This window comes from Rhinichthys klamathensis, unplaced genomic scaffold, assembly GCF_029890125.1.
Source record: "Rhinichthys klamathensis goyatoka isolate OS25496 unplaced genomic scaffold, OSU_Roscu_1.1 h1tg000378l_1, whole genome shotgun sequence".
In the NCBI taxonomy this organism is placed as follows: Eukaryota; Metazoa; Chordata; class Actinopteri; order Cypriniformes; family Leuciscidae; genus Rhinichthys; species Rhinichthys klamathensis.
Window position 1 is genome coordinate 460393 of NW_026606885.1, and position 24138 is coordinate 484530.

At 39.1% G+C, this 24138-nt stretch overlaps 1 protein-coding gene across 4 annotated transcripts in view; it reads right to left on the reverse strand.

The window, feature by feature from the left end:
* The window catches only part of cep89 (centrosomal protein 89), a 161684-nt gene that overhangs the window by 110076 nt on the left and 27470 nt on the right, over positions 1-24138 (reverse strand). For all 4 annotated transcript variants that reach the window (XM_056233790.1, XM_056233791.1, XM_056233789.1 and 1 more), the window contains 5 exons: positions 9834-9884; positions 9422-9505; positions 7948-8051; positions 6489-6604; positions 8-188 (listed from right to left, as the gene is read on the reverse strand). In XM_056233790.1, coding sequence (XP_056089765.1) covers positions 8-188; positions 6489-6604; positions 7948-8051; positions 9422-9505; positions 9834-9884 — 536 coding nt within the window. The remainder of the gene's footprint in view (positions 1-7; positions 189-6488; positions 6605-7947; positions 8052-9421; positions 9506-9833; positions 9885-24138) is intronic.

Consider the following 24138-nt stretch of genomic DNA (forward strand, 5'->3'; position numbering starts at 1 on the left):
TTGGTACCTTTTAAGTTTGTCAGTCACAGCATTGTGCTCAACCAAGCTCAGAGAGTGTTCTAGAGCCAAGCGCACTCGTTGAAACTCTGTCTTCAGGGCATGGTGTTCTTTACACTCCACCTCTAGCTCTTTTTCCAGAGCCTGTTTCTCTGACTCCAACAACATCACCTGTTTCGAGACCTTACACACTACACACAAACATAGAGGTGCTTTATATTTGAGTCTATATGAATAATACGTGTGCAGTATATGCTGAATAAAGAGTAAGGAACATGATGAAGAAGACACAGGTTCATTATTAAGAAACATCACAAATGAGATCTCCTCAATATCTCAGATATGTCAATAATGTCATAAATTGTTCATCGTTTACCAAGATAAAGTCTGCTAACAAAAGTCAGAGATTTTAATATGGCTAAAATTGTCTGGACTATGTAATTACTCATTTATTTTATTACTCTGTACTCATTACAGTATGTCAACAACTGCCTATTTTGTATTTTGAATGGCTGTCAATGCTATCATCCATTATCATTCAGTATCAAAACATTTTCTAATAGTGATTGCAACGATATAGCTCCTCCATGGCATTATTGCTATGATTGTGATGTGGACTTCCCTATTCCCACAGAATTAGAATGATTAATAAAACTTTATAGTTATCATTATAGTTATCGTCCTTGTTGTGAATGGGCATTAACTCTAAGAGAATAGCAGAATCCACATCACAACTATATGATAATGACACAGAGGAACAATATCTTTGGAATTATTTCAGAATATTTTTTTCCTTCTGCTTCAAAGCACTCACTGAGTTATGCTGACAGCAAACATCATGGTTCGGTTGCATCAACGCTAATATAGTTATTATTGTATTTATTGTTCTTGATGTAGATAGGCCTTAAGATCCACCCCAAACTCAATCCACTGGTTGAGCTGGCTGAGATGCTCAAACAAACAGCAATATTTTGATGTGTATACACATTTCAGGGGGAAATCAATCTTCAAAAAGCTTATTTATCACTGCATATAAAGCTGGGTTGGGAGCTTCCATGTTTAAGTTAAAACTTAAGAAATACATTACATCTCTGGAGCTGCAAAAAAAGTTAACTTTTGCAATAAAATATTCTCCATTACATAAAAATATCATAGTAGTAACTGTATCTGAAATCCACAGCATTAATCTTAAGCTGTTTTTGTTGTGTTAACAGCTTTGATTAGCAGCTGTTGTCATTTGAGACCACGGGCCCTATTTTAACGATCTGAAACGCAAGTATCAAGCGCGAAGCGCAAGTAACTTTGTGGGCGGGTCTTGGGCGCTGTTGCTATTTTACCGGCGGGATAAATGACTCTTGCGCCCGACACAAGTTTAAAAGGGGTTGGTCTTAAGTAGCTTCATTATTCATAGGTGTGGTTTGGGCGTAACGTGAAATAAACCAATCAGAGCGTCATCCAACATACCCTTTAAGAGCAGGTGCGCATGTTGCATGGCGGATTGCTATTATAACGGCGGATTTACCAGCCGCGCGCCAGGAGCGGTTCACAGCCGAGGAGACCGACGTTCTTGTCAGGGCCGTGAAAGACAGAGAAGTGACGTTGTATGGGGATGGGAGATTTTTTTTTTTCCTGGTTCTTGACGGACAAACTAATTTGTCAGAATGTCCTTATATACATATGTGTCTTGCCACTATTGGGCAAACAGGTCTGATCCGTCATTTCTACAATTAGCCTGAAAAATTTGGGTAAATGTGTAGGCTAAGCTAGATTTAGGCCTACATTTTTTTACATCTTCATGGACACGACAATGATTTCCCTCATGTGAATTATGAACAACGCGCAACGCGCCACTGACTTTAGACTAGGTTTTTTCTGGTAAGTGGCGGAATTGTTTTCTGGAACTGCAAAATAGTACTAGGGAATGTTTGCGCTGAAACACGCCTCCTTTTTGCGCCGACCCGCCCAGGGAGCGCAACTTCATTTCCTAGTTTACCGACGTGCGTCTGTGGAGGGAAAAGCCCGCTTTGCGCGGGTGCAAAATAGGAATGATACATGCGTCAGTGTACAAAGTCATTTGCGCCGGGTGCAAGATAGGGCCCCACATCTGCGATTAGACTACACCACTCAAACTCAGACAAGATGTTTTTTATGACTCTTAGAAGACAAGGAAAAAAGGTAAAAAATCCACGAGTATTAAGAGGTATCCCAGCAAGAAATTTAGTGTTTAAAAGACGCCCAATAGCCGTCCAAACACAGCCCTAAAACAGGGCAAATTTTGGGCTGTCAGTGAAAATTTAATAGACGTCTAAACCATAGCCCAAGAATAGACTAGTTGACAATTAGATAACAAAGAAATGAAATGAGTGGAGAGATGAAACCAAACACCTTGTAATCACTGTTTACTTTGCTTACATGATGGAATATCATAGATCTCACCAGTTATTTTGGCAAAAACGACATGTAACCTAATTCAAGGTTATTTTGGCTAGAAGAGGGTAACTCATAGCCGGACTATATCGGGTCTATAGTTAACCTAAACGGTGAAATGACGGCTATTGCTTGCTGGGAAGAATTAGGAGTTTATACTTGTACTAGGGGTGTAACAGTTCACAAAATTCACGGTTCGGTTCGATACGATACAGTGGTGTCACGGTTCGGTACATTTTCGATACAGCAAAAAGAAATAAATGCAAGAGAAATTTCCTATTTATTAAAGGGGGGGGGTGAAACACTCAGTTTCAGTCAATCTCATGTTAATCTTGAGTACCTATAGAGTAATATTGAATCCATCATATCTCCAAAAAGTCTTTAGTTTTATTATATTTATAAAAGAAAGATAGGCTGTACCGAGTCTTTCCGGAAATAGCCGAGCGGGTGGAGGCGTGCCGTGTGGGCGGAGCTAAATAATCACGAGCGCGCAAAGTTTAAGAACATTTGGGTGTGTCTGTCTACTCGTGGTTTATGAAGACATGATTTGGTTTTACAATAAACAAACAGACACCTACAGTAGCCACCTAAACAAATGTATTTAAACAAACACACACCATACATCGCATGCTCAGATACATTAACTAACGTTATACGTGATCATGTTGTTTAGCCTACTTGCTGTGCTTAAGTTACACGCCGATAGACACACAGATATTTGAAGCAGTTCTACTCACCGCCTGCGGTTCCAACGCAAGACCGTTAACCTTTAGTGTTGGGACTGCTCCATCCTTGAGAACTAAACGATTAGCAAATCCGGCTTCGAACTGGGCCTTGTTTATAAAAAAAAATCATCCTCGAAATGCATGGAACAAACAAGAACACTTGCACAACTGTGTTGATGTTCTGGAAAAACAAACTCCATCCACTGGTCCCTTAACGCTTGATTCTTTGGGAATCTGTGCAGTGTTGTCTTGCCTTGGCAACCGAAAACACACTTCTTTGGTGATGACATATTAGCGCTTTGATGGGCATAGGTTACGGCTATCGCTCTACAGCTGCGCGCGCGCCCTTCCGAGAGAAGTGCCCTTAGGACCGTATAAGGAAATTCCGGCGCATCTGAATCATACTCGAAAAAAACTTTCCGAAACTTGTGACAACCAGGAAGGAGTATTTTGATAACAGAAATACTCAATCAAACGTACAACTTAATTTTTGAAACTTTGTCCATGTTTAGCATGGGAATCCAACTCTTTAACAGTGTAAAAAACTCACTATGCATGAAATAGCATTTCACCCCCCCTTTAAAAGAAAAAATATTTTTAAATAAGTTTGAGTTTTCCTACATCTTGAAACGTTCAGGTTTATAAATGGGGGTAATCTTTGAAGGATGAACAAATAATGTTTTGGTCATCACATTCAAAATAACATTTAAATATAGGCCTATATTTATATATATAATATTTATATAATATTTGAGTTTTGAAGTGCTGGAAAAAGATGTGTGAAGTACTTGAAAGCATTTCACTATTCCAGCCAAACTTCCATGGCTACAGTTAGTGTTGCTATATTAAATCCATGGTGAATGTTGCTGATCTGTGGACGTAAAGTATTACTAGATCATTCACGGCACAATGTTTCTCCTGGTTTCCACGTCAGCGCTGTTTGATCTAATAGAGATCTACGGTTAATAACGGAGAAATTTGAATGCTTCTCACTAGATCTCGCAGCGATGTTATTACTTCAGTGGCGAATTCAAATGTTTTCTTCACTGGATCTCTTAGCACTGTGTAGTAACAGTCAGAGCCATAGAGAGAAAGAGTTGCGACACTCCCATTGACCGCCATAGGAACTTTGGAATGCGGAAGTAACGCGTGTCGTGGAGCAGCCAATAGTTGCAAACACTGATAGTTTCTCCATTGAACCCCATTCATTTTCAGTGCTTCCGAAGTACGCTCGCTGGTAAATTAATGAAATTACTGTATTTTTTTACTTTTACACACATTAGCCGACCTCTCGTGAATCTAGTCTGTAGTTATATTTTATGTAGCCAGTTTTAGTAAATGTTTATTGGAAGATAATAGGTTAAGTAAGCAATAAGGTACGAGAGGCTGTGCTGTATCGTGAATAAGTAACGGCTGGAGGGCGTTGTTAGGCACGACGCGAAGCGGAGTGCCTGCAACCCCTTCAGCCGTTACTTATTCACGATACAGCACTTGCCTCGAGTACCTTATTGCTTTTATAAAACGGTTGCCACACAATAAAAATATTAAAGCCGAAAAATATGTATCTATGCAACTTTCATGAAGTAAAATCACTAAAAGCCTGCCTTCCGCTGGAAAAAATAGTCCCGGAACGTGAACAGCAACAGAAGTTACATATATTATTTCGCCAATAGATGGCGGCAAAGACTGTCTTTATGAGTGAGTGAGTGAGTGAGTCTGTAGAGAAGGCTTTTGAAAGGACTCGAACTTGTGATCACGGAGAAGACAGACGCAACTGACAGATGACTAACGTTATGCACGGAAAACTCCATGACTGTTAAAAGGACAAAATATGCAGCGGACATTCAAACGCATTTTTTTATTATGAATATAGGACTGACCTGAAGGAAAATGCTTCGTCTACTGTAAATGCAGGTACACTCGCTTACTCGATCTCTCACAATGCTCTGCTCTAGCTTTAAATGAACAATATCAATGAGATGAAACATCTGTTTAAGTTGCTAAGAGTGGTTGCTAGGGGTGTTGTGTAGTGATACATAGAACCGTTGGGTGAAGCGGTCATAGCCGTGTTTTATCGTGAATAAAGCACAGCTATTGACCAATCAGAATCAAGGATTGGAACTAACCGTTTTATAATTGCAGCTATAGCTTACGTGACCAACACTTCACTAACGTTAGCTAACTTATGTAACTGATGTATATAATATATCATATTTTTAATAATATTTTATATGTATGTATATATATATATATATATATATAACGTTAGCCTATATATAATATAATATATACATACACACACAATTCATTTATTTAAATGGGTTAGGGTTTTGCATGTGCTTATATGTATTTAGGAACATAGTTAATTCACTCATTAACTATCTCTCCGGTTTAATTTTATGATGAATATTTTTCGGTTGAATATTTACCGAACATTGCTGTATATATCGTTGCTTTCTACGTTATGGGAGCCGTCTATTTCCTTTCTTAATCATTCATTTGTACACGGCGCGCACAGCGTGCGTAATTATTTATATTTTATGTTAGTTGGAGTTCTGAACGGACTGCAGACCTCTTTGCGTGATCATGAAGGTAGGCTAATGGCTGAATCGGAATTTATAAGCAAGATCACGGGAATCAATAGCCCAATACAGCCCAGTTGTGCTAAAATAAATATCATGAGACGTCCATCATCAGATGAATGACATGGAAAAGTTAAGTTAGACTGGCTAAAGCCAGCTACTACCCATGCGAACATGAACACTAAGCTTTTCCCTCAAAAAATATAGCCTAAAACTTATCTAAGTTGTCACCCTGCCTCTCCAAATGCAAAACTGACATTAACAAAATGCAATAACAGCTGAAAAAGTACTTGGGTGTGTGTTTTATTTTATATTTACCGTTTAATAATGCAATCGCTGCTGTCTGTCCATAAAAGAACATGACAGCCCGCGTACGTTTTGGAACTATTGGGGCTTACATGAACCACGTGACAGCCGTCGCGGCAACATCAAAGCGTGTCGCAACTCTTTCTCTCTATGGCTCTGGTAACAGTGTCGCTTGATCAAGATCGGCTCGCGCTGCACAGATGTTGCTGGTCCGAACTGATAAACGGTCCGTGAAGCACAATATAATGAGTAGCGCAGTTTCGTTCCGCTTTCATTACGTTTGCCATTTGATGTTGCGCAACGTTGTGGTGGCTGCGCCAGCGCGGATTTTGTCGGCAGGAAAAATGATCCAAGGAATCGTTCGGTTTGTATGCGTACCGAACCGGAAGCCTCGTACCGAAATGGTTCAATACGAATACATGTACTGTTACACCCCTAACGTGCACCATACCTTCCTGTGTATGTTTGCTGTGGGCTTCTTTAGCTTTGGCATGCTGTAGTTCCAATTGCTCTATCAACACTTGATTCTCCTCCAGCACCAAGCGAGCCTGCTCCTGCAGTTGCCTCCTACACAAAGCGCGTACACACACACACACACACACACACACACACACACACACACACACACACCTGTGTGAGTGTTTGAATGAACGGTGAGGTTGGCAACAGGGACGAGAGATCCTTCACTGACGAAGATGACTGTGAACAGCTGGCAATTAATACAGATAAAGACAAAAGCTAAAAACCTCTCTAGGACATACAAATTAATTAGTTAACACAAACACACGCACAAATTGTTCAGCTCAACGGCAGGATTTAAATGCAGAAATTCAGAGAAAGCCAATAAGTATTGTTGAAAGAGTAGTGCAGTGCTGTATTATCTTTTCGTTTTTATTTTGACATTCCCGTTTAACAATGCAGAAAAGACTGTTCTTAACATTCACAGTTACCAACCTCAATTTGTATTTGTATCAAGCTGAAATTTTACTGTATGTCTGATGTGCTGATGCAAACACTGCTCCCATGGTAACATAGACCTAAAACATGCTTTAAAAACAACCCATAACAATCTGAAGGAGAAAGAGAGGGGAAGTATATTTGTGCGGATAGTTCTTTAAAGTCGAGATGAAATGAAAATAGATGCATTGATGAATTTATCACAATATGACCAATAACATGCATTTAGAAAACAGACGAATGGGTGAATTTTCATTTCTTGTCAACTGTCTTGTAAACAGTTTGACATAACACAGTAAATTGTAAGCTGTACGTGATTCACTAAAAAGAACCGGAATCGGTTGCACTGCACTGGTTGCACTGAATACTTTCGTTTCATTACAAAAGACTGATTCATAAGAGTCATTCATTTGGCAATCATACTACACTGGTTGCACTCTATGTGTCATGATTCACAAAAAATAACCACTATTCCGTTCGCATAGGCGGAAGAATGCATCTGCAACAACTGTTAACGGAATCAGATATTTATTTCTTAGTTTTCAACCCTATAAATTACATATATCCTTACTCTGTGTTAACACATCCTCACTCTTATTCTCATAACTTCAGCCCCATGACCGTCAGCCATAATCAAACAGGACCATGGGGCACTATCAGTCCTGTAATAAAGGCATGGTTAGCAGAGGCATGTCTCAAGGACAAGATGCCCTGTTTTTGTTTTCGCCCTCAGGATTATTGCATTCCCTTGGACATTTTTCCTTTTTCCCTTCTCCCCTCCCCCCCCCCCCCCACCCCCCCCCTCCCCCCTCCCCCCCCCCCCCCTAATTTCTTTTAAATATAATTCTCTGAGGGAATGTCAGCATAAGTCTATTGTTATTTCATTCCTAGGCACAAAAAACAAATGCATACACGCACTTTTACATTACATAGAGAAACACGCTCAAACTCACCATTCTTTGTTGCTGACAGTGCTGCTTTTGTTAACCTGAGCATGAAGTTTCTCGTTTTCCTGAATTACCTCTTCTGAACGTGCTCTGAGACTCTGTAGTTCGTCCTGTCAGGAAAAAACATAGGCTACATTTATATTGCCATGGAAAAAAAACCCACAAACTGCTAAACTACTTTAAGTAAGGTTATTGGTATGCATGAATGTCCTCTGGTGCATTTGTAAATATATTCACCTCACCCAAAGATCATCTGAAACTTCAGCACAGGTGCACAATGCAAAAAAACAACAACCTCTTCTCACCAAACCGATGCTTAGCAAGCTCTCAAAACAACAGCTTGACACAAGAATGAAGAATTCCAGAAGAATCTAGGACATTTTGTATTGTGGCCTTTTTGTGTGAATTTGTCTTTGACTTCAAACATACTTAAATATAACTATGAATGTGATTAATCAACCCTTGACTACTGAGAGAAAAAATAGTAAAAATCAGTATCTGTCCCTTTAAAATATAAAACGTGACTCTAACTGGAAAGATCTTTAAATTCAAGCCAGGTACGTGTGGTGGAAGTGTTGGGTGCAATGCAAGTGTGTTAGAAAGAGAGAGAGAGAGACATAGATCAAGTGAAAATAAGAAACGTGTGTGTGTGTGTGAGAGAGAGAGGAGAGAGGAGAGAGAGAGGAGAGAGAGGAGAGAGAGAGAGAGAGAGAGAGAGAGAGAGAGAGAGAGAGAGAGAGAGAGAGAGAGAGAGAGAGAGAGAGAGAGAGAGAGAGAGAGAGAGAGAGAGAGAGAGAGAGAGAGAGAGAGAGAGAGAGAGAGAGAGAGAGAGAGAGAGAGAGAGAGAGAGAGAGAGACAGAGACAGAGACAGAGACACAGAGACACAGAGACACAGAGACAGAGACACAGAGACAGAGACACAGAGACAGAGACACAGAGACAGAGAGACAGAGACAGAGACAGAGACAGAGACAGAGACAGAGACAGAGACAGAGACAGAGACAGAGACAGACAGAGACAGAAACTATTAGAAAGATATTATTACACAGATCCTAAGATAAATTAGTTTTCCTGCATCAAAAACTTCATTATATTCTTTTTTTTTTAAGTCTCTCTCATTATTACAAGACTGCCAGGCTAGCAGTGGCATCTCTCATTGGTAAAATGTGCATATTAATATAATAAACACCAGCAATTGACAAAATGCTCAATATACGGTAGTCAATAGATGATTTCACACATTACATTAAAAAAAAAATCAATCATCACAATAAAGTGATAATTTGTACCCTTCCAGTATCTTTAAATTCCCCAAACTAAAGTCACAGATCAAAGCAAGCATAATTATGCCATTGTTATTTAATACACACTTTCGATTTTCAATGTTTTCTTTAATTATTGCATGCAAACATTAAAATATGTAATAAGAGTAAAGTGAATTTAACTTCCCCCTTCTATCACAGACAAACACAAACTCACCTCACAGGACTTGAGGAGTTTGTCTTTGGCATTCAGATGGTCCTCATAAGCCAGCAGCAGAGGTGATAAATATTTAATATCCAGCTAAAGGCAATATAGAGTACAACCACAGCGTTAAACAAAATAAAACATGCCTTTCTGCATTTCTCTTCTGTCCTTTCATTACAACAAGCTGTGAAATATTCTGACTAGAGTTTGCCATCACCCTCTTTGGTAAATAAAACACATAAGCACATAGTGAGAAACAAGTGTTTTCACGTCAATTAATGAAATGCCCTTACAACAAACCTGGGAATGTATCATCTTAGGATAAGTAACCAGTCAGAGAAATTTGGAAGAGACAGTATGGAAATGTGAGACTATATGAAACAAACACACAATAAAAACTAAATAGTACAATAAGTTTACGCACCAGCCAAGGAGGTGCAGGTCCTTTCACTGGCAGGCATTTAAGCTGAGCATTCTGGGGAATTCAAGAAAAGAAATGCATTTCAGCCTATACATTATCTCACTTCCTTTATTCCTATAGATATTGTGATGTGACAAAAGAACTAAAACTGACTGTAATTACACTGAAACATAATTACAGACCAGTGGCAGTTCTTAGGCAGACAGCTGTAGAATAAAAAAAGAATGAGACAGACTTATGGGCCTTTTACTCAGAATGCGTTTTTGCTTTTAAAAACTCCAAACACAGTACAGTGCAATGGGGAAAAAACGTAGAGACACACAGTTTAAAATTCAAACTTTCTGATTATTTTAGTACACCGTATAACTGTATAACTCATGATTGAGACCCTGCAAAAGCCACAAGACACAAGCGCAACGGTCAAGCAGGATAATCTGAGGATGGTCTTTTGACCGAAAGCTTGGTGATTAAATTTGCTTAACCCTCTGGGGTCTGAGGTGTTTTCGGGGTCCTTGAGATGTTTTGGCATGCTCTGACATTTCTGCTTTTTTCAGTTGCTTATAAACATATTAATGGCACAGGTGAAATTACACTCTATATAGCACACACAGGGCTACCATAATATGTGAGCAACATGTATGTACATGTTTGTATTTTTGAGAGAATATTGTTTATGCGTGGTTATTGAAAAAACTAAAAAATAAAAAGTTTCTAATATAAGGCCACAAATAACATACTAAATATCTGTCCACAAGACTTTTGACTAGTGGATGTTGTCGCCTAGAGTTTTTGCTTCAAATTGATCTAAAAATCATTCTGCCTAATCATTCACATAAAACAATAGATTGTTTTAAATTGTGAAAAACATTTTTTTGTTTGCAAAGGCAATATGCGGATGGGCGGAACGGCCCAACCCCCTCATGAATAATTAGGCAGTTCTCACCTGAGCAGACTGCATACTAATGGGCCTTTCATTCAGGGGTGTCACACAAGAAAGAATGCAAGGACAATATATATATAAATAAATAAATATTTATACACATTTCGTTCGCGAAATGACCGCCAGGTGGCGCAAAGGGACATTTAGCAAAACGTAAGTGAGGCTAATGTCTATTAACAGTAGCCTAAGGATGAAATACTACAAGTTATGGTAATTTCCAAATAAGCCTGCAACAAACATTTATAGCCTACTCCGTAATTGTTGGTCATACAGATAAGATATAATCTTTTAAAACTGTAAAAGGCTAAAGTATAGGCCTACACTCACAGGCTGAAGACAAAACGTTTTCTCGCTCATGTGAGAAACAAACGTTTGGGTATTTCTCAGTGAGAAAATTCATAGCCGAGCGGTAGAACTTACGGTTCATCATCAAGATGACACGGGTTCAAATCCCGCACAAACATGGTCTGCTGTAAATTTTATATTTATTTAGATTTGTCTAGCTCTAAAACTCTGTTACACCATACAGTTTTTTTTTGCTTATATTTATAAAATACAATTATCATGCATTTTCATTTTACACTAAGGAACAAAATAGTATCCAACAGAACGACTTTGCATCTGTATAATAATAGGCTACCAATCGTAATTTCAAAAGCAGTTCTGTAAAAAAATAAATTATATATATATATACTTTTTTTTTTTTCAGGGCTTCCAACTCTCACGCATTGAGCGTGAGACTCACACAATTGACCCAAATTTCACGCTCTCCAGCCACACCCCCGATTTCTCACGCTGAAGTGTCAACCCGGTCGGTCAAATTCCTAAAAGATATAGTTTATCTATAGATCTTGTTGAGCCACTCGTGATCGACTAGTTATACCGTAAATTAGTTAAAATATCCTGTAATCTATCTAGAGCGAGCGTGCATGCGAGACAGATATTGTGCTCCAAACCGTGCGCGCATGCAGAGAGGTCTGTTCCCTACAACCTACAGTTTTTAAAAACATGGTTTTAAGTAAAGTGTGATTTGCCAGGGGGGACAGGGATTTCCTTCTGGTCTAAACATCCCTGCTTCTGCTGAATTATTTTAACCCCCACACCTCCACAGCTAATCAATGCTATAGGCTACTTCACCAATATCAAATATATAAAATAGAGATATGCAACAGGCACGTTTAAACGACAAACAATAAAATCAAAACCAGCGTTTCAGTTGTTCATTAGTTCCAGTGGCCCTAATGCATGCACGGCTTTTCAAAATTTCACAAAGCGTGTTGAGATTATTTTGAATGAAATATTGAAGTTTATAATTAAGTGTTTTGGCACACCTCGCCGAGTGGCCCTATGCATTTTTCTAAAGTCGGGGTTTATTCTGGCATGGTGAGTTAGTGTTCGACAAACGCGGCGGCGCGTTCATTTAGATTAATTTATTTTTCTCATTATTACAGCTAAAATAACTTAATAGGCGACTCCGTAATTTTTTGGTCATACAGATAAGAGTAGAGTAGCTTACATCGTTCAAAACTGTAAACTTGTATTCATATTAGGCTAACGACAAAAACAGTATATCTGTCGTCTCTGTCTCCTGGAACTGCGCGTCACAAAAATGAACCGAAAGCCACTTCAGCTCAGTCACGATAAGAAATCGGCTATGTCTAAAGCCTTTAAATGTCTAAATATTTAGGCTAATAAATGTTATCTGATTATGTAGGCTAATCCATATGAAAACGAGAGGTACAGAGGATCTACTCAAACATGTAATGTAAGCGCTTCCCAATGAGAAAATGACAAGACAAGGGTGAAAATCTTGCTCTAATTAAATGTAGGCTAAATCGCCCTGAATTAAAATGTAAAAACAGATCAAATAATGTATTTGTCGAAATGTTGCGATATTGTTTCATTTAAGTTCATAATTATTCTATAAATGTTATTTAATTTAGCAGCATTACCATGAAGCACCGTGTTTCGATATTTATTTGAATAATACAAAATAAAATAAAAACTTAATTCACAAATTGCATGCCTGGTTGTAAGGATCCAAAGATCCCTGTAGACTTTAATATTGAGTTGAACATTTTTTTCATGACAACAAATTAACAAGCGTTTTTTCAGATTATATTTAGTTTTGCTTGGAAAAAGCTGGCCCAAACCAGTTTTATTTCATCAATTATTGAAATAATGAAATATTTAGTAATAAACTTTTATGACAGAAATATCACTAGGCTACATGTAACTTAAATAATTTAATTCCTTCATTATCAACACTGTCTAGAATAGCGATTTAAGTGTGAATTGCGACTTCTCTTTGTGTTACAGTCAGCCTCAGACTCCGATAGCCTGTGGGGGGGTTGGAGGGACAGTTGCTGGACAAAGGTGTTAATGTTCCTCTTTCATATGGAGAGTGTCGGATAGCCAGCCTGATGAGCAGGCAAAATTATTGTAAGGATAAATCTGTGTCCAAATGTAGGCCCCATCTTATTAAATTATAAATATTGTAGTTTATTTATTGTAGCCTATTTAAAGTTTTTTCACACAAAATTTCAATTGAAGTTATTGTAAGGTGAATTCAACAAGGAATGCTGTGTCTTTGAAGCAACAATTAAAGGCTAAATAATTTTTTCGTGATTTGTATGGCTGACACGCAGCGACATATACAGTATTATCAGCTGTATGATGTGTTTTTACCCTGAAATGTTTAATTTCGAGAGAGACCCGGCGCGCGCAGCGATGGAGACTAAATAAACTTGCTAAAAAGAGATCCAGCGCGAGAGAGGAAAAGAGAAACGCATGTTTTTAATTTAATTATGTTTCTTTGGACAATTTTCGTTTTGTACTGTTTTAATTGTTTAATTTAGCTGTAATTTCTTTGGCAATACAAATTTAAAATGTCGCAAGAATAAGATTAGCCTAGTGTTTCTTATTTTGCATCGCAAAAGAAATAAACTCTAAACCCGATGCACCCCTGTTTTAAATTTTAAAAAACTGTCCCGACACTTTATTTAAACCTTGAAATGTTCGAACTTGGTTTCAAACTTAAGTAATTTTAGTGTTCTTTTACATTACACAATAATTTAGCAGACTAAAGATGAGCTTCTTCATTTTGTGCCAGGACTCTGTGAACTCACTACAGTGCTTCATGCAATCGGCTGACAATCTTCCTTCATCAGTTTTTGTCGTTTGTGCAGCGGCTGCGGTTCTACAGGAATGTAGCAAATTTATGTTGTAATGATAATTAAAACTCTTGACTTTAAATAAGTAAACAGTTATAAACAGTTATCTATTTAAGCGTCAAGGTGGTAAAATATAAACGCTGTAGGACAACATCGGTTAACAACATGTATGCTACAATGAGATTCGATCTCGGGGCGATTGAAACTCCTCGAAGCTCGTGTTGTTGCATTGACCACTGAGCTACCGTCTGAACGCTGTTAATGTTAACGTCTTATGCTTTTGTAAAACCTCATTGATGTAGCCTAAATGTTTTTATTGCAATGTTTTATGTTTTCATTATTTATTCAATTACATTTCAGTAGCCTAATTTCAGTATTGTGATTATGAATTATTTTAACTACGTTTCACTTGTTGAATTCATCTGCTACCAGCTTTCAATCGCTCTGAATCAGCCGCGGTGCGGCAGCAGATTACGCATTAGAGAGAATAAAACGGAATAAACGAACACTTTTCAGAGTCTATGATTGTAGCGCCTCTTAGCGGTAAAAGGCAGCAAATACACCACACATTTTACCGCCGCGGTGGAACGGCTGATGTGGGCATTGTCATGGCTTGCCTCGACATTTGCGTTTGAATAGCGCGCGTCCTCCGTGGGCGTGTCAGATAAACGCATAATGAAGTGTAATGAGCTGGGGAAAAAAATACTGACAGCACTCTCTTTTCATACAGATTGCATAAACTGAGAATATTTGTTTTTTATATAAATTACTTCATTTAAAAGAAGAGAATTCAAGCTTCATAAAGAAAAATCTCTCGTGCCTGTGTGACAAGTAATCGCGGAGTTACAGTTAATCTTAGGACGCGTTTCAGAATGGACTTCACTGACAGAGAGAACGCAGAACTCGCATCATGTTTGTTTTTCTTTATTTGGTGAAAAGCACAACACTTTGTTTTTATTGTGAGTATCCACAAAAAATATATAAACTTAACAGGATCGAATGATGTACAACACTTATATGTAAGATCAAAATCAACCGAGTATTTTGAGTCTCTTTTGCACTGATAAGAAAAAAAGCGAGACAATCGCGCCGGCGCGATAGCCGACCCCAGGGGGTTAAAGGATTTGAGTGTGTGGACAGTTTATATATTTTTTGAGATCATATTTACATGGTAAAATATGTAAAGAGTGCAGTGGAACACAGAATGGGATAGAGGTCTGACAGCAGTGTGGAGCATGTTTTAGCAGGTGTGTGGATAATGTGCTTTAAAGCAATGAGAGATGAGCCTCTTGTGGACGTTGATTCAAGAGGGCAATTCAGAACTCACAAGTGACATGAGCCAATGGCCCCCTTAGGACAGAAAGAAACACACAAAGCTCAGAGCTGATGTAGCTCAGAGGTTGCTTTAGGACAAGCTGCCATTGTGAATTTAAGAGACATTTTGTGAGCGTGACATGGCCTGCAACCTTATCTCTTCTTCTAAAACACACACTTTTGTTTTTGTATTATGACTTTGACTGATGACTCCTGACATATATTATTTTTACAGTTTAAGGGTGGGTTGCACCGATAAGGATTCATCTTAAATCTAGATTAAATCAAGGTTTATCTAATAATTATGTTGCCCCAAACTTTAAACTTGTTTAAAAATAAGCAGGTTTACATTTAAACCATCCTTTTGATCCTGGATTTAATTTATATTTTAGATAGATTAAATGTAATCCTGTTGCTCCATAACTTTAAACTCAGATTTAAATCTCAATTAGGGATTAACTTTAAATGTACAGGTTAGGAGGTTTAAAAGTTCAAGTGCACCTACAATTAAAATATGTGGCTGAACAAAGATAGAAACAGTGGGTGTGTCATCAAGTGTCATCAAGATTAAAGCACAGAGTGTGAGGGTCGCGGCGGCCCGGAATCGTTGTTACCCTTTAAAGTCAAGAGCTACTTATGTCAGAGAGAGAGAGAGAGTTTCTGGTGTTTAATAAAGAAACAAATGGAATTTTAAAATCGTTGCGGTTTAATTAGACAAATTGGCAAATCCATCATGGCGGAGAATGATTCTTGTAAATGGAGGTTTCAATCACAGGATACAATTCTAATCGCTAATTTGTTAATCTGTGTTTAAAATTAAGTGGTGCAAAACAACTCGATTTAAAATAAAACCCGGACATCACACAGGTGGGAAGCGATAATGATTATAGGCCTTTATCGCATCACGATAGAACGCCGGAAGTAGCCGTCAAAAATAGCTGAAGCAGTGTACTGCGTCTTCCGGTTATTGCGTTCGAAATGGCTGCCTGTAATCGCTGGACAACTTCTCTCTCGCATCTCCCAAAAGTTGGCCAAGACGATGTGGTGCGAATCATCCAAGTTGGAGAAGGGATACAAGTTCTTCTACGAGAATTTTGTCTTCAATTATAGAGGTAAGTAGCTTGAATTCTGTTCTGTTGGCGAGTTATCGCTAGCTTGTTATGTTTAGTAAGCTATTCGTCAGCTTGTTACTAGCTAGATAGGTTCACTTCAAATACAGCGTATCCTATTTGAATAATTCGAACAATGTGACTTTTTTGCTTTCACTTGATGGATTTCATCAGATTTACAGTTTGGATCCAGACAGTGCTACAGTAACGTTACCAGATTACCCCAAACTTGTAATGTGTAGTGAATAGAGCATGGTTTCAGACCTACAAAGGTTCAGGTGCATTTGTTCAGTATGTTTTTGTTTCTTCTGCTGTTGCGGATGCTCTTTTTTGTTGTTCCATATAGCCTATCTGCTGTTGCAGATCTGTACCTTTTTTTTTTTCCGCTGTTGCCTTGATTTTGTTCAACCTAGTTTTACAATAATGTTCCTAGTGTCAAACAAATGCTAATTACTGTATAGGCTAAACATCCAAACTTTCCCTCAAGTATATGTTCTCCATTTCTAGATTGTGCTGCATGCCGTTAGACCTGTGGAGTTAAATGGATGCTCCTGCTCGTGTGCTGCTGGAATGGCTTTATGCAACCATGTGGTTGGACTCCTGTTTCAAACGGCTCACTACAGCACCATGGGGCTGAAAACTGTGCCAACCCCACTGTCCTGCACCGGTGTGCTTCAATCATGGCACCGTCCAAGGACACAGGTAAGTTTGTCTAATGCAAGTTGTGTCTTTAAAGTTTGTAAGTGCACACTGTTGGAATACTGATTCTGGTGTAGATGTTTCTACACAGTGTATACATATCCTACACCTCATCCATATGAATTGTTCACATGGTAATATAAGATTTGTCTGGGTCCCTCAGATATAGCCATACATGCAATTCTAGAATTACTCACACATCACATTTCAGTATACATTTGTTTCCTTCTATTTTGCAGAGCAGCGGTTGCCTGCATAGGATGTACACCTACAATATGACTTGTGTGCTGAATTAAACTGATACTCTCTCAGACTTGCAACTGAATTTAATTTCTTTTTGTGTTGATGCAGGGGATTCGTCCCGAACCCACGGATGAACTCGTGGTACGAAAGCCAAAGGCGCTAGGACGCAGTAGTGTCAAATCTACTCTGTATCGCGCTTACGCTGGTAAGTTTTAATTACTGTAATTTACTTATAGACTTTTATCACGGCAGAATTGATTACTGGAAGTGCTCGTCGAAGCAGTGTATCGATTCTTCCGGTTATGTATTTTCAATGTGCTTTTGTTAACATCTAGTTGAATAAACGCCTCTGAAAATTTGTAAATCATCCTGCGGGTGTTCATTTTAAGAGACAGGAGAAGAGATTTTTTGATGATTACTGTGTACATGATTTTTCAAACTCAAAGGAACTTGTAGGTTTTTAATCTAACATAAGCCATGGCTCTTAAACATGCGTGAAAATTTCACCCCACGTCAGTGCTCGTCTAAATAGTGACCACAACGCTGCAGTGTGTGAGCACTGATGAATTAGGGGTTGAACGACTTCAGATTTTTTTAAGTCGACTGTTATGACATCAAAGTCGAGTCGACGTCGACTAGTCGATGACGTCATTCATAAAAACAAGAGATGGGACTGCTTTGCAACATGCCACAATTTGCAATTAATTAACAGAAAATTATACAGATGCTGACAGACAGCTCATAATGGGGCCGTTTACACCTGGTCACTTCATGTTTTTTTTACTGATCTGATTTATCAAAACGATGCTATTTAGCCTACACCTGGTCACATAAATATGTTTTCGCAAAACAGATATAAATCCGATCTTCAAACAACGCGCTATCGATTTAACGTCACGTCAGTTCACGTCACCGAAAGCAACAATAATGAGCTGCATTTTATTGATCATCAGCTAATTTCAAAATCAAAGACCGCAATAAGAGAGACAGCACTGGTAAGATCATTTCTGTTTCTTTACTTTTAATGAAGATGATTGTGTGTTAAGCGCACTGATCTATATAGAATGACATTATATAGATCAGTGGTTAAGCGTCTGCGACTTACTTTCACTTTGATTTGCGATAGTTTGCACGTTGTTGGCTTGATGAATAGATGCTCGAGCTGCTCATCTGCGGCGATGCGTGTTGCCATAGCTTCATCGCTATAATACGCTCTCACACGTTTATTTTTAGCATTGTTGGGAGAAGTCCAATTTACAAATGTGGTTTCAACAACCAGATGCATTTACACTTGTCCACTTTCGTCTGTTAAGCGGCCCAGACCTCCTCCTGAAGCGGTTTGAGCGATCGGATTTAAATCCGTCTCGAGTGCGTTTCGGAGGGCATTTACACCTGGTCTTTTCACGATCGGATATAGCTATCAGATCACAGAAACACATGAAGTGCCCTGGTGTAAACAGCCCGCAGTTACATCATCATTTAGGATGAAAAGAAAAGGAAAAAAGCTATAAATTCACATCTGTGCCTTAGTGATGCGCAGATCCAAGTAATACAAAATAATATTCCAACTAACTGCGGGTGAATTAGCTACATCATTAATATGTTTAAATAAATAAATATTTTTTTTTTTTAAATGATTTTAATAAAGATACTGGACTCTCATTTCCGGTAGTGAGCGTGCGTCATGCTTTTACTTTCGTTTTCAACAATATCTAGTGTTAGGTTAGTTAAAGTATTTACACACATTTGATGTACCAATGCTGCTTTCTTGCTGCAATGAAATTCAAAGTTTAGGATTGTAAATTCAGTATGAAATATCAGTAAGAAAAAAACGCTGTTAATGAGAAGGCGAGCACTGGACTTCGTCCGGTTAGTTTGGAAATAAATGTATGTATTAATCAGAATGCGCATTTGAAAGGGAAATATATTTACAGGAGGAACATTTCAACTAGTTGAAGATATAACGTAAACATCCTTAGCGCCGCGTCTAGGACAACTCGAGGTATCACACACCAGATGTGTACTTTCTCAGTTTATGGCCAGCAATATTGTTGTTTAAGCACATTATGGAATTAAGATAATGTCTGTACTATGTTATGATTAAACCTGAATCCGATTATTCATTATTATTACTATTGCTGAAAGTCCGATAACATCAGCAATTTTTAAATGAGAACATACAGTTAGTTCTTTATATCAGATTAGCTACACTGTCGCTTGTAAATCATTGGCAGTTATTAACTGATGAATGGTTTCTGTTACTTGTGTTTTTAGGACCCCTTCCTGACCCGACGGTGTTGTCAGTTGGAGCCCAACTACGCAACCATCAGCCACAACCTGGCATTTGCAAATTCTTATACGGCCTCTCTGAACTGACTTTAGTGGACTCTAAATTTCTACTAGTCACTCGAGGTTCAGTTCTTTCTTATCAGTGCACAGTGCACACCAGTAATACCTCGAGAAATCATTAAGCATCCAGAAGCTCCCTCATTCCCACAACTTCCATTAATTAGTGGCTTAACATTAGAACGGCATCTACATTTTGTCCCCAATTGTCATCAGTTTTATCACATACAGAGTTTAGAACTAACCCGTGAATGTGCAAGTATCATCGAAGAGAATACAAGGGGGCAGTTGGAGAATCCTTTGTGGAAGGAAGTCCGTTAGAGGGGAGTCATCTAGTCAGGCTCTGGCAGCCAGGATCATAAAGGGGGTAAGGCAAACACCTGCCATGAAAAGGGGTATTGACCTTGAGCCAGAAGTTTTACAACAGTACAGTGACCGTTGCAATGTCAGTGTCGCTCCTTCTGGATTCGTTGTGAATCCTGATGCGCCTTACCTCGGTGCTAGCCCTGATGCCAAAGTGTATGATCCCACTGCAAATCCACCCTTTGGGTTAGCTGAAGTGAAATGCCCAGATGTTAACAGTATAACAGGTTACACATGTGAAGTTTATTGGTGGTCAGGCCAAACTAAAAAAAAATCACAAGTATTTCTGGCAAGTGCAAGGCCAGTTAGCCATAACTGGTTTAAAATGGTGTGATTTCATTACATCCACACAAAGTGACCTCACAGTAGAGCGAATTTGGCTCGACGAGTCGCTGATCAGTGAAATGAAAGGTAAACTTGATATATTTTATTTTGCCACATATATGGAAACGTACCTGAAACTAAAGTAACTCCATACATCCCCCCCACCACACACACACACACAAATGGGATCTCTTTCTGATTTTATTTATGGAACGGACATACCTACTCTCTAATCATCACCACCACCACATGCATGTGCGCACGTACGCACACACAAACATACACACACGCAAATGTTCCCACACACTTGTACTTAATCGATTAATTAATTGTTTTAATTGTAAATTAAATGTATATAAATGTAATATGAGTGTCTGATTTTTTTTAGTGTATAAATGTTATGTTATTGTATTAATTTTCACATAATTTGTTTTATTTTTTATAATAGATGTATATATGTCATGCTATATATATATATATATATAAAAAAAATATATATATATATATATATATATATATAAATAATAAATGCTGTGTCATGTTTTAATGCAATAAAATGAAACCAAACAAATCTGAATCATTCATCTTATGCCTATAGCAGAGTCGCTATTCTGAAACTCTTCAACTAACGTTACTTCAAAACGCGCATTAACCCGATCGAAAACTGACTGGCGAAGCACACGAGTCTCCCCCCAGCTGTTCCACGAAAATCGGCTTGGTGTAGTACCGGATTTTAGTCTCTTCCCCCCACTTTTCGAGACGTAAATGCTTTCCTTGTCAAAGTGCAAGCTGCAGTGCACACAAACGTACTACCCCGACTTCTCTGAAACGAAGGACCTTCGTCCCTCCTTATCAATCTCACCCAAGCCTTGCGGAGGTGTTCTTCTTTTGGGAAGTCATGGAAGCTAAGGTATGGCTGTTATGTCTTTGTTTTGATGTTGAACAACCCGGTACACTGCAATAGCACCGGCGAGAGGAGGCAGCCATAGTTTATCTGTTAACCACCGGAAGTGCGAGTACACTGCTTGGCGATTTCGAACGTTCCAAACCAGGAAATGCGATAAAGGCCTATTGCTGTAAATGACAAACATTGCATCTGATAACTACTACGCTATTTTTGTTCTCCATTGTTTTCCTTTATTTCCAGATGTTTGATTTAATCGAATGGGTTCCCTCTTACGTCACAGTTCTCCCAGAGTACGAGAACACATTCACACATTTGCACTCTTCAGAAATGGCACTTTTATTCTTTTCACAAACTAAAATATGTAGAATGAAATATTGTGAAACTATAATTAAACTATGTTTCAACCACACAACTTTGCGATGCTGTTTGCAAATGTTCGTTACTTAGGACTTCTGGAAACACTGAATCATTTAACTTTGTTGGTAATGATGGTAAATGGACTGCATTTATATAGCGCTTTTTTTTATAGCGCTTTTTTTGCCTCACATTCATACACGCATTCATACACCGACGGTGGTGTCAGCCATACAAGGCGCCATCCAGCTCGTCAGGAGCAGCCGGGGTTAGGTGTCTTGCTCATGGACACCTCGACACTTGGCCAGGTGGAACCGGGGATTGAACCACCAACCTTCCGGTTTGTAGACAACCTACATGAACCACTGAGCCACTGCTGCCCCCATGATGGCTTGCAACCATAGTTGGCTAATGATGATTTTTGGCAACCACACCATTGGATAGTTTTTATCCCATGACAGTGTATTACATTACATTTTACTGGTCAGATTGCTCGCGCCATAACACCAACCAGACAGTGTTGTAGAAACTAGGGCTGGTCCGAATACCATTTTTTGAGCTTCGAAGCTTCGGTAGTAATGAACATCGAATATTCGAAGCTTTGGAATCTCTATTTGTCTGTCTGTCTGTTTGCATTTTGATTATTTCGAGAACCGTTCATCCAAACGACTTCACAAGGGAGTGCAGTGTCGTATTTGGTGCAATATAGATAGACAGGCGAGACGCGACACGTTCAGAATTAATAAACTTTTAATAAACTACAGAACAGCGCGAGCGGGATGCGCGTGCGCCTCACGCGAGCAGAGCTTATGCTCCGAGAACGGACACTGCACTAGTGATATAAAACACACACACACACACACAGGTCTGTTAACTTAAGCAATATTTTTAATAAGGTAGTCTAATATTTTTCTCACTAACAAATTACTGACAAAGTAGGGTAGATTTAAATAAAGAAGCGGCGCGCCTCACGCAAGCAGGGCTTATATGCTCCGAGAACGGACACTGCACTAGTGATATAAAACACACACACACAGAGTTATTTTAACTTAAGCAATATTTTTATTATTTTTATTAATAAAATTATTTTATTTGTAAGGTATAGTCTTATAATATTTTTCTCACTGACAAAGTAGGGTAGATTTAAATAAAGAAGCGGCGCGTGCGAGCAGGGCTTATTATATGCTCCGAGAATGGACACTCATTTGCGAACAAAGACATCAACAAGAATCAGCCTATATTACATTTTGTTAAAATTACCGTATTTTCCGCACTATAAGGTGCACTTAAAAGCCTTTAATTTTCTCAAAAAAACGACAGTGCGCCTTATAATCCGGAGCGCCTTATATATGGATGGTGAACACACGTTCACCAAGACGGGGAGACAGCGCCGGGCGACTTACGCCACTATCTGCCAATGGATCGTGGATGCCTGGGGGCTGATATCAGTCTCAACTGTGATCAGAGCTTTCACGAAGGCAGGAATAATTTCTTTATTCAGCCAGCTCACATACCCGTATTTACTTCCTGTTTTCGGTCGAAGTTCACAGTAGTTGAGTTCGCGCGTGCGCGATCAAACCTCCTCCGTGTGTTCAACATCTGATTCAGATGAACTATCCATTTGAGCTGATATTCTCAGAACAGCACACAGCACCTAGTCTCAGCCTCAGACGTCACGCCCACGGAACGTTGGCTAAACGTCTGATGCATATGGTACACTTAACTGGAAACACTTCAGGAATGTCGAAGTCGTCATCTGATTGGTTGAATTTGATCGGATTTCCGGGGGGTGCGAGTGTCGCGTTTATTTTCGATCCGCCAGGAAACAAAGCGCAGACGTGTGATTGCGTAAGAAAAACTGTTGTGTTTACATGAGTGACAATGAGCATTTATCAAGATCAGCTAAACGTAGGATTCTCAAAAGTATGCGAGGTTCACGGCATAGACTCTTGAAGTTTTTTTCTCCTTCTTTGATTTTCTATGCTGACTGACTTGTTGCACGCTGGTCTGTTGTTGTGGGGACATTTCCACGCCTAGAAACGTGACGCTGAACGAAACGAACTGTAATTGGTTGTTTTACATGTCGGACAAACGGCCTTATGGGCGGGCCTTGGCCAAAGAAAGCTGCTATGAATTCCAGAGCTTCAGCTGTCAGTCTGAAGGTCTGGCTACGCGAGACTACACAGCACCGTCATCGGCTGACAGTCTGAGTCTCCACTGTTGCTTAGTTACCAATGATCGCGCGCGCGCACTCGACAATCGCCTACTGTGGACTTGTGTCCACACCGAACGCGAATAGAGCGTCAAATACGCGTCTATCGTGTAGACGCTTGAACATTCGCTCGAGTTCAAATTTTTCTACTTGCGCGGAAGACATTCGCGTCAAACGCGTCGCCCAATTCGCGTCATTCGCAACGCCCAGCGCGAATGATGCGTCTATTCGCGTCTTTGCATTGACTTTGTATGTAATCTACTCGCGCTAATAATTAAATTCGCGTTCGGTGTGAACACACCATAGAAAACAGGAAGAAAATAC